The 24,548-nt window shown below is 36.5% G+C and overlaps 1 protein-coding gene across 5 annotated transcripts in view; it reads left to right on the top strand.

Moving 5' to 3' along the window:
- Positions 1–24,548, top strand: part of ZMYM6 (zinc finger MYM-type containing 6) — a 44,924-nt gene that overhangs the window by 11,251 nt on the left and 9,125 nt on the right. For all 5 annotated transcript variants that reach the window (XM_044237771.1, XM_044237769.1, XM_044237767.1 and 2 more), the window contains 12 exons: positions 1,137–1,221; positions 1,907–2,156; positions 5,436–5,610; positions 5,709–5,900; positions 9,864–10,014; positions 10,431–10,546; positions 11,365–11,658; positions 11,830–11,980; positions 13,109–13,281; positions 14,557–14,704; positions 15,936–16,076; positions 16,520–16,557. In XM_044237771.1, coding sequence (XP_044093706.1) covers positions 1,137–1,221; positions 1,907–2,156; positions 5,436–5,610; positions 5,709–5,900; positions 9,864–10,014; positions 10,431–10,546; positions 11,365–11,658; positions 11,830–11,980; positions 13,109–13,281; positions 14,557–14,704; positions 15,936–16,076; positions 16,520–16,557 — 1,914 coding nt within the window. The remainder of the gene's footprint in view (positions 1–1,136; positions 1,222–1,906; positions 2,157–5,435; positions 5,611–5,708; positions 5,901–9,863; positions 10,015–10,430; positions 10,547–11,364; positions 11,659–11,829; positions 11,981–13,108; positions 13,282–14,556; positions 14,705–15,935; positions 16,077–16,519; positions 16,558–24,548) is intronic.

The raw sequence follows: 24,548 nt of genomic DNA, 5'->3' as shown, positions 1-24,548 counted from the left end.
CTTCTGTGTACTTAATGTGTCTGTGCCCTTGGACAAATTGTTGAAACCTCTACCTCTAAGCTTTGCTTTCATCATCTGTAAAGAAGATACCATATCATAGTTCCTGCCTGATTGGCAGCAGCTCATTTGGTGCCATAATGTATACTATGGGAACTGGTAAATTAATGCAGTTGTACTTAGTGTTTGGCATGAATTAGTCCAATGCAATTTCTGAAGTAACTTTGGGAGCTGACCTATCAGTCATTTATTTTGCGAAATATAGAGATATTAAAAATACAACTACTGGGGCACCTGGGTGGCTCAGTGGGCTAAAGCCTTTGCCTTTGACTCAGGTCATGATCCCAGGGTCCTGGGATTGAGCCCCGCATCAGGCTCTCTGCTCAGCGCTCTCTCTGCCTGCCTCTCTGCTTACTTGTGATCTCTGTCTTGTCAAATAAACGAATAAATCTTTAAGAAAAAAATACTACTACTGTTTATATCATCATTGTTTCAGAAAACTATTTCTTTAACTTTTTATTTTGAAATATGTATTTAACACCAAAAAAAGTAGGATGGTTGTGATCTCAGAATAAAGAACAGCATTTTTCAAAATAGATATATGTATTTTTAAAATTTTGTTTTATGACTATATTTTATCTTAAAGCATTTTAAAGAATGTATGATTAGGTTAAATCTGATTTAGCCTGTGATGATTTTATGTATAATGAACAGATTGCATTGAAACTCTTGTGTCTTTTCTGCCATTAACAGATATGACAGTTTGTAAGTCTGTTGGCTAAAATTACTAATTGGATTCACTCTCTGAATCATTCAGATTTAATTTTATTTATTGCTCCCTTATAAACACAGTCTAAAAAAAGGGTAGTGTTCAACATTGAAATAGCTGTGTATGCCTCCTGTATATGAGATTACATTTGAAAAATGGTTACAACTGTCATGAAAGATTTTCTAGTTCTGAAAGGTCCTTTTTGTGAGGATTAAATCTAATCTATAACTTGTAAATTTTGACGTTTGGGGTATTTGTGAATGTGATTATGATTAGAATATAGAAGAGTTATGACAGTTTAATTCTTTGCTTGAATTTCTAGTTTATTTAGAGACTGTATTCATTTCTCTCTCTTTTTTTTTTCTTTAAGGAGTATGGACATGTCCCAAAGCCAAAAACTCAAGAAAGTGAACTGAAAATCAGTGCTGTGTTTTCTGTTGGTGATAGTCCTCTTGGTAAGAAGTAGAATTGTATAAGTTAAAATTATGATTGATGTTATGATTAATATTGTTATATAATATATATTGTTATGTTCTAACTAGTAGAATTGAAGGAAAATGCCTCCTTTTTGTAAGTCCTTTTTTCCTTAAGATAAAGCAGTACTTTTTTTTTTTTTTTAAAGATTTTATTTATTTATTCAACAGAGATCACAAGCTACTGGGCAGCTGGTCTTAACATTTTAAAAAGTGGAATAGAGGGGCACCTCGCTGCTCAGTCAGTAGAGTATGTGACCCTTGATCTCAGGGTCATGAGTTTGAGCCCCATGTTTGTAGTGTGGTGATTAGTTAAAACTTCAAACTATATATATATATGTATGAAGAGATAAAAAGTGGGACTAGAATAAGATATTAAAGTATGATGCATATAGTAAGGAAACATAATTTCATGGAACTGCTGTTTCAATTATTAAATTTTACACACATAAACATACACACAGATGTATGTGTCTCCTGAGTTATAATGTGAAATACAGTTCTTACTATGGGTTATGGTTAAAAAGTTTGAAAAAGCCCTGTTTTAGAGTGTTTATTGCCTTATTAATACTGGGTTTCAAGACTGAGAATTTATCAAAAAATGGAGAATGTGTATTTGTTTGTGTCGATACTAACTGTTCCCCCCCTTTTTTTTTTGTATTTGTAGCCCAGCAGTTGACCCCAGGCTTTCAGTTTTCTCTTGCATCATCTGGCCCAAACGTATTGCTTCCTTTGGTTCCAGCGATAGCTATTCAGGTTTTTTGTTCTGGTTGTAAAAAAATACTTCATAAAGGGCAAACCGCATATCATAAGACAGGATCTACTCAGCTCTTTTGCTCCACGCGATGCATCACTGGATATTCTTCATCTTTCTGCATACCACCTCCTCCCAAGAAAACCTGCACAAACTGTTCAAAGTATAAAATTTTTAATTACATCCCTCTTTACTCTATATCTTTTTAGTGTGTATATAGTTTAGCTCAAATATGATATTGTTAACAAAACAAAAGAACCAAAAATGCTATTGCTACTTTAAATCTCTATAGCATGTTTCTATGGAAATATTTAGCTGATTGAGAAATTTGCAAATTCTCAAGTTTTGTGATGTTAGATAAGAGACTTGGTATCAAAAGTGTCATCTAAACCAGTTTTCTCTCTCTTTAAGCTGAAATTTTACTGTGGAAAATAAACCAATTGTGGAAATTGTAGGAGCACTCATGTATCCTATAATTGCGGACAACAACCATTCACAACTATTTATTATCTTGAAAGTTATTGAAGTATAGAATAAAATAACAGTAGTCTTATAATATTATATAAGTTATTTAATTCTTTAGAAGGTAAAGTCTAAATGGTTACAAAAGTAATGTTTATATCTAAAATATCCTTGTAAGTTTTTGTTGGAGGTTATTTTTGCTTTATAGTCACACAGGCGCAGAGAAAGGAAAAAATAGCAACTAAGCCACATAAATTTCTTTCTCTACGTTAGTATGTTTGAAAAATTTGGCATGTTCTGCCCACTTCTGTGTTAGTGTAGTTCTTGGAATACATTGTATTGTAAGTAATCATTAATGTAGAGTGAAATAAGTTAAGATCTTGGTTTGATCATGGCTGTAAAGCCTTATTAGCTATATGATGTTGGGTCTGGATTTTTAACTTTCCTAAGCCTCAGTTTCTTTGTCAGTAAAGAGTATCTACTTCCTCAGATTTTAATGAAACAGGGTTAGCCCAGGGCCTAGCACATAGCAAATGCTTAATAAGTGGGATCCTATTATTTTTAATAATAAAATTATTATTATGTATATTAACAGAATTTATAGGCTCCTATTTTTTTCTTTGGAAATAGATGACAGTTTCTTTGTCTTCTTGGGTGTTGGGCTTATATATCTAAAAGTAGATCTTGTTAAAATGGAAATCTCCAACGAAAAGAGGAATTTAAAAATATTTTGCATAAATATTCAAATTTAGTTTTGTTCTAAAATGTCCTTTTAATACCTCAGACTCTTCTATACATTCTCAAACTGATCTGAAACGGTAAATTTAGTTTTCGGTTTCTAGATACTATGTTTCAACATATAAATATCAAAATAAAATGAATTAAATTTTAAAGGACATAGCACAACTTATACATCCAAATGCATATTATTGTCTTCAAAATAGTCACTCTTGTCAGACACATTTTACCACAGTGCTGCTCTTACTCAAAAAATTTTTTGATTTCTTGATTGGGCATCACATTCAGAGCCTATGAAACATTCTTTTAGACAAAGTTAGGTGACAAATCTATCTTTATACCATGTTTTTTGCAAATTGCCAAAAGGTGTTTGATGCCTTTATCAGTTGACTATTGTAGACAAATTCAACTGAGTCATACTCTTTTTTTTTTTTTTTTTTCCTGAGTCATACTCTTAAACATGATATTTGACTATTACATTGAAAAGTTGTTCTTAGGGTTCTTATAAATAAAAGAGAAATTAGAAAAATGTTGAAGCCATGTTTTTGGAAGATGTATTTTTTTTTAAGATAAATGTTAAGGTATAAATTTCATTTGGATGCACAAGATTTAGAATTCATTTTTATTTACATGCACAGATTTTTATTAAAAAAGTCATTCTCATTGGTTTACATATATGTATATTATACCACTGGCAGATTTACATTATTAAATAACATTCTTTATTGCTTTGTTTTTAGTAGAAAAATCACTTTTATTTTTTTTTATTTTTTATTTTTTATTTTTTTTAAAGATTATTTATTTATTTATTTGACAGAGAGAGATCACAAGCAGGCAGAGAGGCAGGCAGAGAGAGAGAGGTGGAAGCAGGCTCCCTGCTGAGCAGAGAGCCCGATGTGGGCCTCGATCCCAGGACCCTGAGATCATGACCTGAGCCGAAGGCAGCGGCTTAACCCACTGAGCCACCCAGGCGCCCAGAAAAATCACTTTTAAAAATTAGTAACTTCACCCCTGTGTAAGCATATCCACTTGGTTTCCAAGATTCACTGTGCTATTTTTAAGGTTAGGTGAGTTTTAGAAAATTAAAGTACCTTGTTGTTATTACTATTCTTTGATAGTTTACCGTGGAACAGTTCTGTATAATAAAGGCATAGGATAGGAGGCAGAATAGTGGAATGGTTAACTCCACGGACTGTGGAATCAGACTGCCTAGAGTTTGTATTCTGGCTTCACTGCTTACCAGCTGTGTGACCTTGACAAACTATTTAATTTTTCGGATTTGGTCTCCTCATGTGTAAAGGGGCAATTGTAATAATGCTTAACTCACAGAATTTTTCTGGTAATTAAGTTGGATAATTTGAATAAAGAGAACAGTGTCTGGTACATACTAATTACTCAATACACTTTACTGTATAAAATATTATTGCCATGGTATTCTTTATGGCCTCTCCTAGTACTTCTAATGAATGACCATTTACTTTAGTTTTTTACACTGGTCAGAAAATGGCAATACTTAGCCTTTGTTTTTACTGTCAGTGGTTATTACAGCATGAACTCTTACAAAATAATTTGAGTTTTACAGAACGACTCAATTATTTGTGCTCCTTCTGTCTTATTCTTATTTCCATCTGTCCTCTGCTACCAAAATCTTAATAGCTCTTTTATCTGTTTCCTTGCTCTCTTCATTTATAGTTAAGTTTTATATATCATGCTAACTTTTTATATTAATCTTTGGTAATTCATCTGTTTCCCAGATCTTGCATTTCAATTAAAAAATCCCAAAACATGTCATTCCTTGTCTCACTCATGTTTCCACTCTTTGGCAGCTGCTGACTAGTAAGAGGACAACTGTTTTGTGGTTTGGAGTTGTGGGGTAGCCACTTTTTCCATTGGCTTCTGTGGATGAAACTTGGTTGGAGCTGGAAGCCTCACTGTTTTTGTCACGAACATCTGGCTGGATATATTTTAAACATAATTTTCCCTTAACACATCCATAAATTAGGTATCATAAACCCATGTTATGCATGAAAAATTGAGAGAATAATTACTTCACTCATTGTCCCTCAGCTAAGTAACAGAACTAGTCATCAAACTCAGGTTTCTAGAAGCCTTATCCTAGGCCAGCTGTTTTTTTCCTATGCAGTAGCTGCCCTTCATAAATACAGTTATTTTAGCTCACAGGGAGGAAGAAATTACAGTTATGAAGAACACATTTCATTTTGCCTTTGTTATTTATTTTTAGAGACATTTTAAATCCAAAGGACGTGATCGCAACCCGATTTGAAAATTCCTCTCCTAGCAAAGATTTCTGCAGCCAATCATGTCTTTCTTCTTATGAGCTAAAGAAAAAACCTGTTGTCACCATTTATACCAATAGCATTTCAACCAAGTGCAGTATATGTCAGAAGAATGCTGATGTAAGTCACATTGTACCTTTATTGGGACTCTACTCAAAGACCCGAGATTTTTAATTGGCTTTGCTGATTTTGGATGTGTATGTGTTTTTATTTCCTAGATTCGATTTGAAGTTAAATATCAAAATGTGGTGCATGGTCTTTGTAGTGATGCCTGTTTTTCAAAATTTCACTCCGCCAACAACCTCACCATGAACTGTTGCGAGAACTGTGGAAGCTACTGCTATAGTAGCTCTGGCCCGTGCCAGTCCCAGAAGGTTTTTAGTTCCACAAGTGTCACAGCATATAAGCAGGTATGAAGATCCATCTGTCACACATAGGTAGGCTTGCTCCTTCCAGGGTGGCCCTGCAGGGATCAAATGCAAAACAAGCAAGATCAGTTGATCTTGGTGTATGAGTTCCCCTGCAGAAAAGTGGGATCGATTCTGGTTGTGTAAGTGATTATGGTAGTGAGATGATACAGGCGAACCAGATCATGGTCAGAAATTCACAAACAGAATTTCATGTTTTGCTAGGAATCCGAAATATTTTGTGATATATTGATAAGTGAAGAAAGTCCCATATTCTTGTAAATAAACTGACCACTTATAGATGATAAAATCAGTGGATTTAAGCATGTCTTTTTCCTTTTAGAAAATACAATTTTTGAGTTCCTGGATGTCTCGGTTAAGCATCTGCCTTCAGCTCAGGACATGGTCTTAGGGTCCTGGGATCAAGCCCTACATCAGGCTCCCTGCTCAGCAGGGAATCAGTTTCTCCCTCTCCCTTGGCCTGTCTTCCCAACTTGTGTAATCTCTTTCTCTGAAATAAATAAAATCTTAAAATAAATAAATAAATAAATAAATAAATAAATAAATAAATAAATATTTTAAAATCTGTTTGGAATAAATTGTAATTATTTTGGCACATCCCTTATCAGACTACTTTAGCTAATTTTTCTTTTTTAAGATTTTTATTTATTTGTCAGAGAGAGAGCACAAGCAGGCAGAGTGGCAGGCAGAGGCAGAGAGAGAAGCAGGCTACCTCCCTGCTGGATGAGGAGCCTGATACGGGACTCGATTCCAGGACCCCAGGATCATGACCTGAGCTGAAGGCAGTGGCTTAACCGACTGAGCCACCCAGGCGTCCCTACTTTAGCTAATTTTTATTTGTTGTAATGCATAATGGATTCATTTGGTTACTAAGTAGATTAATTTGTGTTAATTATTGCAGAAAGATTTGAAATCTCTAGGGGTGCCTGGGTGGTTCAGTCAGTTGAATGGCTGCCTTTGGCTCAGGTCATGATCTCAGGTTCCCAGGATTGAGCCCTACATTGGGCTCCCTGCTCAGTGGGGAGCCAGCTTCCTCTGCTGCTCCCCCTGCTTGTGCTCTCTCACTCTCAAATAAATAGATAAAATCTTTTATTTAAAAAAAAAATTTTTTTTAAAAAGACACTATTTAAAAAAAAAATTTTTTTTTTAAAGATTTTATTTATTTGACAGACAGAGATTACAAGAAGGCAGAGAGGCAGGCAGAGAAAGGAGGAAGCAGGCTCCCTGCTGAACAGAGAGCCCGATGTGGGGCTCGATCCCAGGACCCTGGGATCATGACCTGAGCTGAAGGCTGAGGCTTTAATCCACTGAGCCACCCAGGCGCCCCATACATAAAATCTTTTAAAAAATTGCTGTGCTTAAGAAAATCTTTAAAAAGTTATTTTTCTAAAAAAGGGTATAAATGATAATTAAACTTTTTTTTCAGTTAGCAAATTTGATTTATTTTTAACTTCTCTGAGCAGTTGGTAGTGGACATTCATCTTTGAAAGTTTCCCTTTTCTAGGAATGACCAGTTTTGGCAGTTAGGTTACTTTTTCCTCAAGAATAAAGTTTGTGTTATTTTTATATATGTGATCCAAAAATCAGTTCTTTTTTTTTTTTTAAAATTGTATTTATTGGGGCACCTGGGTGGCTAAGTAGGTTAAGCCTCTGCCTTCGCCTCAGGTCATGATCCCAGGGTTCTGGGATCGACCCCTGAATCGGGCTCTCTGCTCAGCAGGGAGCCTGCTTCCCTCTCTCTCTCTCTGCCTGCCTCTCTGCCTACTTGTGATCTTTGTCTGTGAAATAAATAAAAAATCTTAAAAAAAAAAAAGATTGTATTTATTTGAGAGAGAGGGAGTGAGAGAGAGCGGGAGAGAAGGGAGGGTCAGAGGGAGAAACAGACTCCTGGCTGAGCAGGGAGACCGATGTAGCACTCGATCCCGGGACTCCAGGATCATGGCAGGAGCCGAAGGCAGCCGGTCAGCTGACTAAGCCACCCAGGTACCTGCAAAAATCCATTCCATTCCTTATTTTGTTGCTGATATTATACTCTGTCAACTGCATAAATGATTTTCTTCTTTTATCCGAAAGATTATGTAGTGAAACTTCACAAATTATATTTTCCTACTTTTTAATTCCCTATATAACTTATTTTTTAAAATTTAAGTTCAATTAATTAACATATAGTGTATTATTAGTTTCAGAGGTAGAATTCAGTAATTTATTTGACTTATATAATATCCAGTGCTCATTACATCATGTGCCCTTCTTAATATCCATCACCCAATTACCCCATCCCCCTACCCCCCACCCCTCCAGCAACCCTCAGTTTCTTCTTTTTTTTTTTAAGATTTTTAAAAAAATTTATTTGACAGAGACACAGCAAGAGAGGGAGCACAAATGGAGTGGGAGAGGGAGAAGTAGGCTTCCCGCTGAGCAGGGAGCCAGATGTGGGGCTTGATTCTAGGACCTTGGGATCAGGACCTGAGCCAAAGGCAGACACTTAATGACTGAGCCACCCAGGCGCCCCAACCCTCAGTTTGTTTCTTATGATTAAGAGTCTGTTATGGTTTGTTTCCCTCTCTGATTTTGTCTTGTTTTATTTTCCCTCCCTTCCCGTATCATCCACTGTTTTGTTTCTTAAATTCCACATACAGATGAGATCATTTAATTGTCTTTGTCTGATTGACTTATTTCACTTAGCATCCACGTCATTGCAGATGGCAAGATTTCATTTTTTTGATGGCTGAATAGTAGTCTGCTGTACACACACACACACACACACACACATTCCTTTATCCATTCATCTGTTGATGGACATCTGTTTGGGCTCTTTCCATAGGTTGACTATTGTGGACATTGCTGCTATAAACACTGGTGTGCAGGTGCCTCTTTGGATCACTATATTTGTGTCTTTGGGATAAATACCTACTCCATATAATTTCTTATTGAAAGATTTTATGTTGTGTCAGTGACAGTATGGTGTAATGGTTAGTCTGGAACTTTGGATAGAGATGAAATGTTTCATCTCCCACTTTTCTGTTTATTTGTTAATTGAATTAAAATTAATTTAACCTTTTGTTAATATAATTTCTTAAAGTATCTCACTTTGTTGTTGAAAGGATTCTATGATACAGTATATAAGTTATTTACTATAGGGCCTAGCTCATGGTGAGCACTGAATAAATAATAATATTGGTAATTTGTATAAATGTTAGCTGTCAATATTTTTGTTTCTTAAAACAAGTAAAGTTACAGGCAGATTTTATTATGAACTCAGCTTGAAAAACAGGTAATTCTGTAAGATCTTCTAGTATATATTGAACATCATCTCTTTCCTCTTGCTAAAGAGCCTTATTGGTTAAGTAACCTTAAAGGTCGTAGGTTATCTTCTTTTTTTTTTTTTAAGATTTTATTTATTTATTTATTTGACAGAGAGAAATCACAAGTAGATGGAGAGGCAGGCAGAGAGAGAGAGAGAGGGAAGCAGGCTCCCTGCTGAGCAGAGAGCCCGAGCGGGACTCGATCCCAGGACCCTGGGATCATGACCTGAGCCGAAGGCAGCGGCTTAACCCACTGAGCCACCCAGGCGCCCCGTAGGTTATCTTCTAGATTGATGTCCATGATCTGCTGAGGATGACTCTTTGGTTCATGGATTACATGGTCAGCATTGATTATTCGTAATGAGAAAAGTGCATTACAAATACCTAATTCATTACTTTTAATGTGTTTTATTGTTAATATACATGAGTAGTTACTAATTTTCTTTAGTTTACATTTTATCATTGTCTGAAAGAACTTATTTTTCCCACATCCCAACTTTCGGAAAAATCTATAGAGTGGCCTTGTAGTCATGCTCAAATATTTCAGCCAAAGGCAGCCTTTGTAGGTAGTGTTTCTTTTTTCTTACACAACTTGTATGTTTGTGCTAGGTATCTAAATGTTATTTTATTTTCTTGATAGAATTCAGCTCAAACTCCTCCATATGCCTTGGGGAAATCATTGAGGCCCTCAGCTGAAATGATTGAGACTACCAATGACTCAGGAAAAACCGAGCTTTTCTGCTCTATTAATTGCTTATCTGCTTACAGAGTTAAGACAGTTATTTCTTCAGGTAATGTTTAAAATTCAATAAATTTATAGATTTAGTAACTATTGAAGAACATTGTAGTTGCTTTTCTTTCATTTTTTTACAAACGGAATTTATCTATGTGGTTAAATTGAGACTCAAGATTTAGTTTCAGAGAACTCATTTTTAATTGAAAATAGTTTTTAACTGATTTTTTTATTGAGGTTATTTATTTTGTAGTTTCTGTATGAAAAGAAAGACCAGGAAAAAACAAAACAACAACTTTTAAGTTCCAAATTTTTGTGTAAGTAGGACTTCACTGTGATTAGTTGCAGTTAGCACAGATTATTGTAAAGTTCCTTTATTTTGGTTTTATATATTACTGAGTACTTTTGGATACTTTTGGATCATTTGTTCATCATGTAGCTTAGTCATTGGTTTTTATTTTTTGTTACACCAAGGTGTTCAGGTTTCATGTCATAGCTGTAAAACCTCAGCAATCCCTCAATATCATCTAGCCATGTCCAATGGAACTATATACAGCTTCTGCAGCTCCAGTTGTGTGGTGGCTTTCCAGGTATGAGCTAAAGTAGTATTTTACCCCTGAGCTTCTCTTAGGCATTGCTCTATGGCAATGTTATGTTATGTATGTTATGTATGTTAACTGTTGAAGGTCTGTATTTATAAAAGGTTAAGTTAGAAAAAAATTCTGTTCAACTCTGGTCCCCGAAGTCCTTTCTGCAAACTGTCTCAGCCAGTTGCTGAGTCTCAGTGCCATCTTCCTTATCCAGGGTCCCTACCTAAACTACTCTTCCCTCCCACTTTTGCCCTTGGTTCTCTCCCTTTCAAAAGGATGGATACTAAGTTATGGTTCAGGTAGGTGCTGTGGTGTCCCTTCCTCTCATCCTGGGCCAAATACATAATGACTCCTGGCATGAAAGTGTAAGCCTCCATTTACTTGTCCCATTTGTTCCTCACTCCCTGAAAAGATGGAGAGAATAGAGGTTAGTGACCCTCTTGGGTGGCCCTGATACAGTGTCCCTGGTACCAGGGCAAAAGAGATCACTGGTGGCCACTATGCTTTTCATGGCCATCAGAGGCTGGTTGCCAGTGGGAAGGGTATTTTGGGGGAAGGAAGAGGTCTGCTTTAATTTGTTAGAGCCCTATATTAGAGGTGTCCGGGAAGCCCAAATTCCAGTCCTTAACCTTACGATATTGTATTATTCAGTCCTTCTATTCTGGAAGTATGCCATTTAAACTCTTTCTGTGAACTGCTTTATAGAGTGTCAAGGAAATATTTGTGGGGGCATTAATTTATTAAAACAAGAAAATGAAAATTACCCAACTCACGTTACTTCTCAGTTGCTAACTTTTGCCTTATTTGTGTTCTTTCAGAATGTATTTAACAAGCCCAAAGGAACAAACTCTTCAGCGACGCCCCCGTCTCAGGGCCAAGTGGTTGTAAGCCCACCCTCTGGGTCAGCAGTGTCAGCTGCAGGAGGTAATGCCTCTGCCACTTCCGGTTCCAGTCCCATCGGCTCCATCAGCAGCTCTGCCTCTGGCACAGCCGGTTTCCGGCCTCTTGCTGCCCCATCCCAGCAAGTTGCTGTAGCTCGGACACTTGTTAAACTCAAGTGTCAACACTGTAGCCATCTGTTTGCCACAAAACCAGAACTCCTTTTCTACAAGGTAAAGAGAAATCATGAAAGGGATGGAATATAAACGTATCCATCAGAAGCATTTGTCTTTTCATCTTTGACAGTCACTTAATTTGCTTTGAAATGTTAAGAAGAATGATTTCTTAAAGATGAAGCAACTGTTTAATTAGGTCTCAATGACTTTTTTTTTTTTTCTCTGCAGGGTAAAATGTTTCTGTTTTGTGGCAAGACTTGCTCTGATGAATACAAAAAGAAAAATAAAGTTATGGCAATGTGTGACTACTGTAAACTGCAGAAAATTATAAAGGAGACTGTTCGATTCTCAGGGGTTGATAAGCCATTCTGTAGTGAAGGTAAAGGAAGCAAGCAGTTCATTTTTTTTTTTTTTTTTAAGATTTTATTTATTTGACACAGAGAAAGACAGCAAGAGAGGGAACACAAGCAGGGGGGAATGGGAGAGGGACAAGCAGGCTCCCCGCTGAGCAGGGAACCCAATGTGGGGCTCAGTCCCAGGATCCTGGCATCATGACCTGAGCCGAAGGCAGACAATGACTGAGCCACCCAGGTGCCCCAGGAAGTTCAGTTTTATCCACAGAGCATATTGTTGTTATAAAGTAATTCATGCTGAGTTGGACCATTAATCTATAATTAATTTTCAAGTGATTTTGTTTTATGAGGTATAATTTGAGGCTTTTTTCTTGAGTTGATGCTTAATTCACTTTTTGTTTATTTCTTATACCTAAGTCACTTTAAAGTTTACACTTTTAAATGTTAACAGTAATGTCAATTAAGAAAAAAATTTTTAAAGATTTGTTTATTTTAGAGAAAGAGAGCACAGGTTAGGAAGGGGCAGAGGAAAAGAGTCTTAAGCAGACTGCATGCTGGGCACAGAGCTCCATGTGGGGCTAGATCTTGTGACCCTGAGAGCATAACCTGAGCCGAAACCAAGAGTTGGATGCTCAGCCGACTGCGCCACCCAGGCACCCTGAAAAAAATTGTTAAATATTGTAATACATTTGTGATCATGATTGGCTTGTGGTGATGTTTTAAATTATAGCAATCTTAAGTAAATTGCTTTAAAACTCAGAAAAGACTTTTGGAAGATAATTAGGTCAATGGTATTAGTATAGAGTCTAAAAAATCTCTTCATAAGTTTAGCAATGACTTGAGAAATCTTTCTTTTCTTGCACCTACTTGTAAAGTGGGTACTTCAGCAATTACTTCTTCTTGGCTTAAGAAACTTTTATATCTCTGATGTTTCTGAATATAGGTGGCCTAATATTTAGAGTATGTTTAAAAAGTGATATGAGTTTGTTTTGTGAATATAGAGACTATCCCTGCTCCTCTTCTAGAAGCAAATAGTTGTGTCACAAGTGTGTAGAAGTTAGCTTAGCTGGTACCTGAGACTGTGGAAACTCACTTTATCTCTTTCAGGTTAATGTAAGTTTGATGTTTCTTCTTTCATCCCTTCTGGTTCTCAGTTTGCAAATTCCTCTCTGCCCGTGACTTTGGAGAACGATGGGGAAATTACTGTAAGATGTGCAGTTATTGCTCACAGACATCCCCTAATTTGGTAGAAAATCGACTGGAGGGCAAATTAGAAGAGTTTTGTTGTGAAGATTGCATGTCGAAATTTACAGTTTTGTTTTATCAGGTAAATGTAACATACCTTTTTGGCTTTCTGAAGTTAGTATGAATTATTTTCTTAAAATATGTTTGGATCATGTGAAGTAAAATTTAGTGTTTAGAACTGGGTTAAAGTAAATTATGGGCTCCTAAAGCAAAATTCAACCGAATATAAATGTGAAATTTTGGGAGTAAAGAGCATAAGGTTTCTGGAGACTTTGTCCTTTTATTTTTATATTTTGTTTTCTCTTGAGGCATATTGACCTTGTTTATAAGTGAGTTCTTTTAAGTCAGAACCTTGTGTAGTTATGTTGTGTTAAGTGGCTCTCTCATTCAGAAGGTTACTGTGATGAATTAGAAGTCAGACCTTGTTCTCTCTAAGTCAAATGACTGTGACTGACCTCCTTACCCACGACCTTTTAAAAAATTACTTTTTTGAAAGGCTAACTCTGAAAGCTACAATTAATTGAACCACTGATACACACCCAATGCTTCATAAGTGTAATTTAATCCTCACTATGATCCTAGAGGTAGGTATATTACTACCAGTTTATGAATATGGAAAAAGAGCAAGATCCAAGGAGGATAAGTAATGTACCCTTCAAGAAGCTGGTAGGTGATAGTTGGACAGCACCTGAAACCATTTGTGGTTTTTTTTTTTTGTCTACCTACCCCCTAAAATATAATCTTGGTGGAGAAGTGTGTCTTTATCATAACGATATGACCAGGAAGCTATCAGTGCTCAAGACAAAGGACACCTAATTAAATATTTTTTTGAATGAGTCAGTGTCTTTACAACTCCAAAATCCATATTCTTTCTACTATATTATGCTGCTTCTTAACCTCTTGTAGAACCTAGCTCTAGATTCTTTCATCAGTAATTTTGAAAATGAGAGATAATTTTTTTTAAAGATTTTATTTATTCATTTGACAGAGATCACAAGCAGGCAGAGAGGCGGGCATAGAGAGAGGAAGGGAAGCAGGCTCCCTCCTGAGCAGAGAGCCCAATGCAGGGCTTGATCCAGGGATGCTGAGATCATGACTGAGCCGAAGGCAGAGGCTTTAACACACTAAGCCACCCAGGTGCCCTGAGAGATAATTTTTATATTCTATATATTGAGGGCATCTATGTGGAAACAAACAAGTATATCTACTTTTAACCACATTATTTTAAACCTTATATTTTGTGATCTTACCTGACTTATACATCCTGTTTTCATAGTACCTTCTGGTTATATGATTAGTGTTATCTTTTCATTATTTTTTGGTTTTAAGCCTATCGTTTCTTATATTTCTTTCTTAGATGGCCAAGTGCGATGGCTGTAAACGACAGGGTAAGCTAAGTGAGTCCATAAAATGGCGAGGAAACATCAAGCATTTCTGTAACTTGTTTTGTGTCTTGGAGTTTTGTCATCGGCAAATTATGAATGACCCTCTTTCACAAAATAAAGGTAAAATTAAACTTGGCTAACAGGATCATTATGTCAGTGCCAGGATATACTATTAGCACAGACAGTTGTAAATAATATAATAAAAACAAAATTTTACTGGATTCAAATAGCCTGGATTTCCTTAAAATTTTCCTCTAAGAATTCTTAAAGATTGCCCTTCAGGGAAGGTTAATCCTGATGCTTTTTGCTATCATAATCAAACACACCAAAGAATCAATAAATGTTATAATCACTAATTTGATAGAAGATTAGATTTGATTGCTTTTGGTTGATTTTATCTATACATAAGAGATAAATGTTAGTCAGTTAACAAACTAGGAAAAAAAGAGGAAAACAGGGCGAACAAAGGGAGAGGATATAAGTATATATATCATATGTATATACTATATATTAATATAGTTTCTGTGACTGGCATAAGATTTGATCCAGAGCTTGCTTGTAGCCAAGGAAGAAGGAACTAGCACATTAATTATATCAGGAAAAATAAAGTAGACCAGTTCTTCATAGGTAGCAAAGTTTTTTAAGCTAAGAATAAAATAATTTTGCAAGTAGGGCAGCTAATATGGTCAAAATTTCCAGATGAATAGATACATTTGTGGCATGTTCTTAAAGTAGCTCCTTGAAGTAGTACTTCTCTGAGTTAGGTTCAAAACATTTGGTATTAATGCTCTCTAATCAAAGCCTAGAGTGCTGTTGAATTCATAGGATCCATGGGCTTCATCTGGCCTTTGTCTGTCTTTGCAGTCTTATTGATTATCGCCTTAATCACATATGCCACATGCCAATCTTTTATGTCATCATCCATTCCCTAAGACTAGTCGGGTTAGTGGTAGAATTTTCATTTTACAATATGGGTTAGCAAAAAACCAGTGGATGGATAGGTACCTCACCAACTTATTTATAAAAATTATTATGTTAAATTTGTATTGGAAGCAGGCTTAGGTGGAGGAGTTTTATATTCACTAATAGAAAAGGCCAGTTGATTCTGAAGCTAGTAGCCACATTTTTAGCTGTTAAGTAGCATTTGAAGTTTATAATTTTAGAGAATCAGCCTGTCTTTAAGTCCTAATGAATGTTAATCTGACCAGAATCACTCTCTATACAGAGTTAGATGTTTGCATTGCTCCCTGAAAACTTAGTTGTTAAACAGGGTGTGTGTGTGTGTGTGTGTGTGTGTGTATGTGTGTAACCCTTTTGTTTATACTAGGTTTTACCTTTTTGTTTTAATCAGTAAATATTTATAAGGCACCGAGTGCTTCAGTGGAGCTCTCTTCTGCAAGGAAAAATACAACACCAGTTATAACCAGTGTGGTGTCATTGGCAAAAGTACCTCCTACCCAGCCTACAGGGAACACTAACAGTGTTTTAAAAGGTATGACCTATATAAAGGCATTTGGTTAGACTGTAGAGGTGAGTGCTTTCTAATCTAAGTAGCTCTTGTTCCTAATATTTACATTTATATTTCTATAAGGAAACATGCCCCTTTTTCTCAGAGGGAAGTGGGTACCAAGGAGGTTGGCCTGAGTAGGGAAGGAAATGGAATGTAAATGTATATATATTTTTAAGAACCTAAGTGGTTTTAATGTAGTTGCCTTTATCACTGGTGATTTTAATATATCTGGATGAGATTGAAGTCCAAGAATCTTTCCTTTACCAGGCATCCCAGGTAATATTGATGCCTAGTTTCCTTGGACCATTTTTTGGTGAAATTCTGGATAGACTCTGGCCCACCTTAGTAAGAGGAAAGTAATATCTTGGTCTCAGTGTTTACATCTGTATATTCTGGGGGATAATGTGTGTTTTAATTTACAACAGGTGCAATTACTAAAGAGGCAGCAAAGATCATCGAAGATGTAAGTTTTATTGTTAATCTTTTTCCTCATAATGCCACTTGTGTTTATTATCATTTTGGGTGTAGCATTCCAATACGTACCTGAATATATTTCTATTTGCAGCTTAGTCTTTAAAAAAAGAGTGACCTATTATGTACTAATTTTGTTTTGGGATCTTAAGGTTGGTTACATCATTAATAAGAATGGGTTTCTGATTCATTTCATTGTGTTTTCACTCCTTAATTTCTTTAAGTATTTGTTATTTCCATCTGGTTGCTTATTTTTCTTATTTTTCTCTTTTACTACATTCAAGTATTTTTCTTTAAAACTTGAAAGTCTCTTGGGCGCCTGGGTGGCTCAGTCAAAGTGTCTGACTTTTGATTTCAGCTCAGGTCTTGCTTTCAGGGTTCAAGGTCTGTGTTGGGCTCCATGCTGGGTGTGGGGCCTACTTAAAGAAAGAAAGAGAAAGAAAGTCTCTTGAAAAAGTTCAGTGTAGTGTTGTTTTATGCATCTTCAAATTATGTGAGGCTGAAAATAGTGCATAGTAAAAATACATTTAAATTCCTACTTTATGTCTCAAATTTGAAATATTGTGAAACTTTCCAAAATTAAAAAAAATATTTGGAAGAAATGCATAATTTCAAATCTGGCAGGCTGAAAGGATTGCAAACTATGTCGTTGTTGTCTGTGTCTTGTTTTAGCAGGAAACAAAATTCCCATGATCCTTTATCAGTATCTTACGAACTTAATGTATCAGATTTTGGGTTAATGTTTTTGGTAACTGTATTTGGCTGTTCTCTTAATGGTTGTTTTGGTACAATTAAGAATATTTTTATATATCATATAATAATGTCATTCAGGTACATTAAGTAGTGGTGCTAGTGCTTAAAAGTGTGCCCCAAATTCAGTATCTTTGGAGCGGAAGTTAGATGTTCTAAAACTCTGTGATGAAGGCCAGGCCTCGGCTGTGAATCCCCAGGCTGTTCATTTAGGAGAGTGAAACCTGCAGAATAGTAGAGATAATGCTCAAAAAACAAATGCATCAGTAAAGAAGGCATATCATTTAGTTTGCGTAAAAATATAGCCTTACAAAAATAATGGAATAAATGGGAAGAAATGCCAGCAACACGGCTGCAAGATCAGTGCTGCCGTAATGTGTCCCTAAGGCCAAGCCATCGCCTGTGTTAAGGTATGAAGTGTTTTTGATGATTTGAAAGGAATTGAAAGTGAGACAAAAAGGTTTACTACAAGTCATGGCTGGCTTTCCAATTTTAAAGCCTACTGAGGTTTTAAGAAAATAAAAATGAGCAGGCCAACTATATCTGCTAACAGAAGCTATCAGAAACATTTCAGCTTTATCATAACCTAAAGAGGCTTTAACTTGGAAGACAGCCTCACACCTAATAGAGGACCTGTGAAAGTGGTAAAGAAGGTGCATTTGTGCAAGGTTGGTGAAAGGGATGTTGACATTTTGCTTGGGTTGTTCTCCATGGATTAATAAGGGAAAACTTGCTAGAATTAGGAAAACAGGGCCCCAGCAGTTAGCCTGGGCCTTCAGCACAACAGCCAACAGTGAAGTAACTGGCATATGCTTTTGACCATATTCCAGCAACAGTTGCTAATATTAAAGGAAATGATCCAAATGTGGATTGCTGTTTCATGGTGGCAAGGTGAAAAATGGACAGTGTGTCTGTATATCAGGAAATCTTCAGTGATAAAAAAAATCTTATGTGAAAAAAAAAATGAGAGAAAAAAAAACCAGCTACATTAGATCCATTCATTAGTAGAAGTCTTTCAAGGACTCAGACTAGCCTTCCCCCTGATAGGGAGAGAGCTTCTCCTAATTTGATACTTTTTAACTCTGTCCTTACTTGTGTTGTTGGAAGTTGTTAGTGGTAACTAATATTTATTTTCAGGCAGAATACTACATTAGTTAATGAAATACAATTAACTTTGTATTTAGTATATTATGTATTATACATTATATTTTAAAATTACATAACCAGTAAGTTGCTGTGTTACAGAATTAATAGTTATTAACCATTATAACCATATAATTAATTAAGGTATTAATATACTACATTTTTACTCTACTAATATACTATGCTTAATATGTTATTAGTATGCATTATAAAAGTATTCTGTAGGCATGCCTGGGTGGCTCAGTCATTTAAACCACTGCCTTTTGCTCAGGTCACGATCCTGGGGTCCTGGGGTCAAATTCTGCATCTAGCTCCTTGCTTGGTGGGGAGCCTGCCTCTCCTTCTGTCTGCCACTCCCTATCTGTGTGTACTCTATCTTCTCTGACAAATAAATAAAACTCTTCAAAATTAAAAAAAAAAAAGTCTGCTTTCATTTCAGGTCATGATCTCAGGGTCCTGGGATTGAGCCCCTTGTGGGGCTCCCTGCTTGGCCGGGGAGTCTGTTTGTCCCTCTCCCTGTCCTTCCTCACTGCTCGCGTATTCCATCTCTCTCTCTCAAATAAATAAATGAAATCTTTAAAAAAATAAGAGCATTCTATATTGGCTGTAGATTTATATGTTCTGAGACTGCATCCCTCTTCTATATGTATGGGATAGTTAGTTTTGAATTATTCAGGGTTTTCAGGAATTCATCTCTTGTATTAAATATGACTGCCCTATATATTCTTTCCCCTATATGGAGTACCTTTATAATTCACCAATTTAGCTCTGATTAATATTTTCAGTTTACTCTATAGCAAGTATAGTGATAAGTAATGTAGTACTCTTACAATGTTTAAAAGCCTGATAGTTTAGAATCTTTTCTTTGGTTCTGTGGGACTTTAGTGTGAATCTCCCTCAAGTTATTTAAATAGTCTTAAATTTCAGGGAAAGGTGAGATACAGTACAGTACAAAGAAGAAAATCTGCAGAAGTCAGTAAACTTTCTATAAAGATCTAGGTAGTAAATGTTTTAGACTTTGCAGGACATACAGACTCTGTTGCAACTCCTTATCTCTGCTATTGTAGAGCAGAAGTAGCCACAGGCAGTCCATAAATGAGTGGTGAGTACTGTATTCCAAAAAAATCATATTTACAGAAACAGGTGGTGGGCAGGACTTGGTCCACTCCATACTTTGCTAATTCCTGCTCTACTGTAGTCACACCATTGAGAATTAACCATTGTTAGATTGGGCTTACTTGCTTAGTTTTTTTTTTTTTTCCTCTTACCTTTTTTATTTTTCTTTTAAAATATAAGTTTCATGGGGTACCTGCATGGCTCAGTCATTAAGCATCTGCCTTCGGCTCAGGTCATGATCCCCGGGTTCTGGGATCCAGCCCTGCATCAGGCTCCCTGCTCAGCAGAGAGCCTGCTTCTCCCTCTCACACTCTCCTTGCTTGTGTTCCTTCTCTCACTATCTCTCTCTCTCTGTCAAAAAATATAAATAAAATCTTTTTAAAAAAAGCAAGTTTCTTTGTAAAAGATTTGTTTATTTTAGAGAGAGAAAGCAAGAGCCACAGGGTGGGGGAAGCAGAGAAGGAGAGAGAGACTCTCAAGCAGTCTCACTGCTAAGTGATTCCATGATCCTGAGATCTTGACCTGAGCCAAAATCAAGAATCAGAAGCTCAACCGACTGAGCCACCCAGGCGCCCCTAAATTTTTTTTCCTTTAATTGAAGTATAATTGATGTACAGTATCCTATTAGTTTCAGGAGTTTATTGGGACATCATAGTGATTTGGTATTTTATACGTTACAAAATGATTCCCACAGTAAGTCTAGCTACCATCTGTCACCATACAAAGTCATTACAGTATTATTATGTTTCCTATGCTGTATATTGCATCCGCATGGCTTACTGATAACTGGAAGTTTGTACCTCTTAATCCCCTTCACCTGTTTCGCCTGCCCCCCCACCTCACCCTCTCTGATAACCAACAGTTTTCTTTATGTATGAGTCTGTTTCTGTTTTGTTTTGTTTGTTTTGTTTTTTAAATTCTATATACAAGGGAAAGAAATCCTGTGGTATTTGTCTTTCTCTGTTTGACTCATTTCACTTATTTGTCTTTCTCTGACTTATTTCACTTTGCATAATACCCTTTAGGTCCATCTGTGTTATTGCAAATGGCAAGATTCTCTGTTATGGCTGAGTTACATTCCTGGTGTGTGTGTGTGTGTGTGTGTGTGTGTGTGTGTGTGTGTGTGTATCACATCATCTTTATCCATCCATCTATCAGTGAACACTTAGGTTGCTTTCATATCTTGGCTATTGTAAATAATGCTGCAGTGATCTTTGGGGTGCATCTATCTCTTTACTTTGGTATTTTCGTTTTCTTCAGATAAATTCCCAGAAGTAGAATTGCTGGATCATATGGTAGTTCTATTTTTCATTTTTTGAGGAAACTCTATATCGTTTTCCACAGTGACTACACAAGTATACATCTTTACCAACAGTGCATGAAGGTTTTTTCCCTACATCCTTGCCAACACTTGTAATTTTTTTTTTTTTTTTTTGTGATATCTAATCTGGCAGGTTTGAGGTCATAAGTCATTGTGGTTTTTATTTGTCTTTCCCTATGATGAATGGTGTTGATCATCTTTTCATGTGTCTGTTGACAATCTGTATGTCTTCTTTGGAAAAATGCTTATTGAAGTCCTCTGCCCATTTTGTAATTGGGTTGCTTATTTTTTTGATACTAAGTTATGTGTTCTTCATATGTTTTGGATATTAATCTCTTATCAGATGCATGATTTGCAAATATTTTTTCCCTTTCAGTAGAATACCTTTTCATTTTGTTGATCATTTCCTTCTCTGTGTAGAAGCTTTTTAATTTGATGTAATTCTGTTTGTTTATTTTAGTTTTTGTTTCTCTTGCCAAAAAAATGTTGCTAATATTGATGTTAGATAGCTAACTTCCTGGGGTGCCCAGGTGGCTCAGTCGGTTGAGTGTCCAACTCTTGGTTTGGGTCAGGTTGTGATCCCAGGGTCGTGAGATTGAGCCCTCTCTGTTGGGTTCTGTGCAGAGCAAGGAGTCTGCTTAAGAGATTCTCTCTCTCCCTCTCCCTTCCCCTGTTCCTTCCCCTGCTCATGCTCTCTCGCAAATAAATAAGTTTAAAATGTTTCAATAGGGGCACCTGGGTGGCTCAGTGGGTTAAAGCCTCTGCCTTCAGCTCAGGTCATGGTCCCAGGGTCATGGGATCGAGCCCCACATTGGCTTCTCTGCTCAGCGGGGAGCCTGCTTCCCCCTCTCTCTCTGTCTGCCTCTCTGCCTACTTGTGATCTCTGTCTGTCAAATAAATAAATAAATAAAATATTAATATTAAAAAAAATGTTTCAATATAGCTAACTTCCTATGTTTTCTTCTAGGAGTTTTATGGTTTCAGCTCTTTTTTTTCTTTATTTATTTGACAGAGATCACAAGTAGGCAGAGAGGCAGGCAGAGGGGGTGGGGGAAGCAGGCTCCCCGCTGAGCAGAGAGCCCGATGTGGGGCTCCATCCCAGGACCCTGAGATCATGACCTGAGCTGAAGGCAGAGACTTTAACCCACTGAGCCATCCAGACGCCCCTGGTTTCAGCTCTTACATTCAAGTCTTCAATCCATTTCATATTTATTTTTCTATGTGGTGTAAGATAGTGGTCTGATTTCATTCTTGTGGTACTTGAACTCATAGCCCTGAGATCAAGACCAGAGCTGAGATTAAGAGACAGATGCTTTACCAACTGAGCCACTCACGAGTCCCTAGTTTCATTCTTTTACATGTAGTTGTTGGGTTTTCCCCAACACCATTTATTGAACACATTGTCTTTTATTCACTGTGTATTCTTGTCTCCTTTGATGTAGAGTAATTGACCATATATGGGCTGGTTTATTTCTGGGCTCTCTGTTCTATTATTTGATCTGTGTGTCTCTTTTCATGCCAGTACCATATTATTTTGGTTACTATAGCTTTGTAGTATAGTTTGAAATCAGGGAGTGTGATACTTTCAGCTTTGTTCTTCTTTCTCAAGATTGCTTTGGCTAGTCAAGAACTTTGTGGTTTCATACAAATTTTAAGATTCTTTGTTCTAGTTCTGTGAGAAATGTTGTTGATATTTTGATGGGAATTGCATTGGATTCGTAGATTGCTATGGGTAGTATGGGTGTTTTAACAATATTAATTCTTCCAACCCATGAGCATGGTATAGCTTTCCATTTATTTGTAGCTTCTTCAGTTTCTTTTATCAGTGTCTTATAGTTTTCAGGGTACAGATCTTTTATCTCTTTGATTAAATTTATTCTTAGGTATTTTATTCTTTTTGATGCATATATAAGTGGGATTGTTTTTTCTCTAATAGCTCATTATTAGTGTGTAGAAATGTAACTGATTCCTGTATGTTAATTTTGTATCCTGTGACTTTACTGAATTTGTTTATTAGTTTATTGACTGCTGTATAAGAACACATTTTATTTAATCATTGCCCTATTGAAGAACATTAGGTTGCTTCCAGTTTTTAACCTAAAAAATCTCTGCTACAATGAACATCCTTGCATATGTCTCCATGTGCACATGTACAGTTGTTTGTCTAGTTGTAGATATGGAAAAGTGGAATTTTGGAGTCAAAGAGTATTTGCATTTTTAGTATCTAAAATGGCTATTGAAGTCTTTTACCACCAGCAGTTTATGATTGTACTCATTTCCCACAACCTCACTATCATTTAATGTCAGATTTAAACTTTTTTTTTTGTCAATCTGTTTAGTAATATCTTACTGTCTTACTTTGCAGGTCACTAATTACTAGCATGTTTGCTTATATTTCTAAGTTTTTGAACATTTGAATTTTCTTTGAATTTCTTGTTATTTTTCATTATTTTTATGTTGAATTTTTTTTCTTATCGATTTATAGAATTTCCTTATATACTCTGGATTTGCTCCACACCTCTTTCTACTCAATTTCACTGATACAAAAACATGCAGTAATACTTAATATCTGTAAGAAAAATTCTTTAACAGCATAGAGCTCTGGCTATTGTCCTATTTCTCTGCTCTCCATTTTAGAAAATCTTTAAGGGTGGCCTCTACCTACTGCCTCAATTCCCTTACCTGTTATCTTTCCTTAGCTCTCGTAAGTCAGGCTTTGTCTGCACCATTCCACTGGAACTGCTCTTGTCAGGGTTGCTATCAGCCTTTATTTTGCAAATCCAGTGGTCATTTTCAGTTCTCATTTTACCTATCCTTTCAGTAACATTTTGATACAGTTGATCTCCCCTTTCTTCTTAAAATACCTTCTTCAATTTCCAGGTCAGCATACATGTCCTTTTCTTTTTCTTCTTCTTCTTCTTTTTTTTTTTTTAAAGATTTTATTTATTTATTTGACACAGAGAGAGAGAGATCCCAAGTAGGCAGAGAGGCAGGCAGAGAGAGTGGGGGAGGCAGGACTCCCTGCTGAACAGAGAGCCTGATGCGAGGCTCAATCACAGGACCCTGAGACCATGACCTGAGCTGAAGGCAGAGGCTTAACCCTCTGAATCATCCAGGCACCCCTATACTAGTCCTTTTTCTTTTTTTTTAAATTTCTTTTCCGTGTAACATTATTTATTGTTTTTGCACAACACCCAGTGCTCCATGCAATACGTGCCCTCCCTAATACCCACCACCTGGTTCCCCCAACCTCCCCCTCCCCACCCCTTCAAAACCCTCAGGTTGTTTTTCAGAGTCCATAGTCTCTCATGGTTCATCTCCCCTTCCAATTTCCCTCAACTCCCCTTTTTCCGTCTCCCCATGTCCTCCATGTTATTTGTTATGTTCCACAAATAAGTGAAACCATATGATAATTGACTCTCTCTGGTAGACTTATTTCACTCAGCATAATCTCTTCCAGTCCCGTCCATGTTGCTACAAAAGTTGGGTATTCATCCTTTCTGATGGAGGCATAATACTCCATAATGTATATGGACCACATCTTCCTTATCCATTCCTCCGTTGACCTTTTTCTTAATCAACATCATTCCCAGAGATTCAATACAGTCCTGTGGTTTTAAACACCATGTAGATGGTGGCTTACTCCTAGATTT

The sequence above is a fragment of the Neovison vison genome, chromosome 2 (genome assembly GCF_020171115.1).
Source record: "Neovison vison isolate M4711 chromosome 2, ASM_NN_V1, whole genome shotgun sequence".
In the NCBI taxonomy this organism is placed as follows: Eukaryota; Metazoa; Chordata; class Mammalia; order Carnivora; family Mustelidae; genus Neogale; species Neogale vison.
The sequence above is the reverse complement of the archived record's forward strand: the minus strand, read 5'-3'. Positions and strand labels throughout refer to the sequence as shown.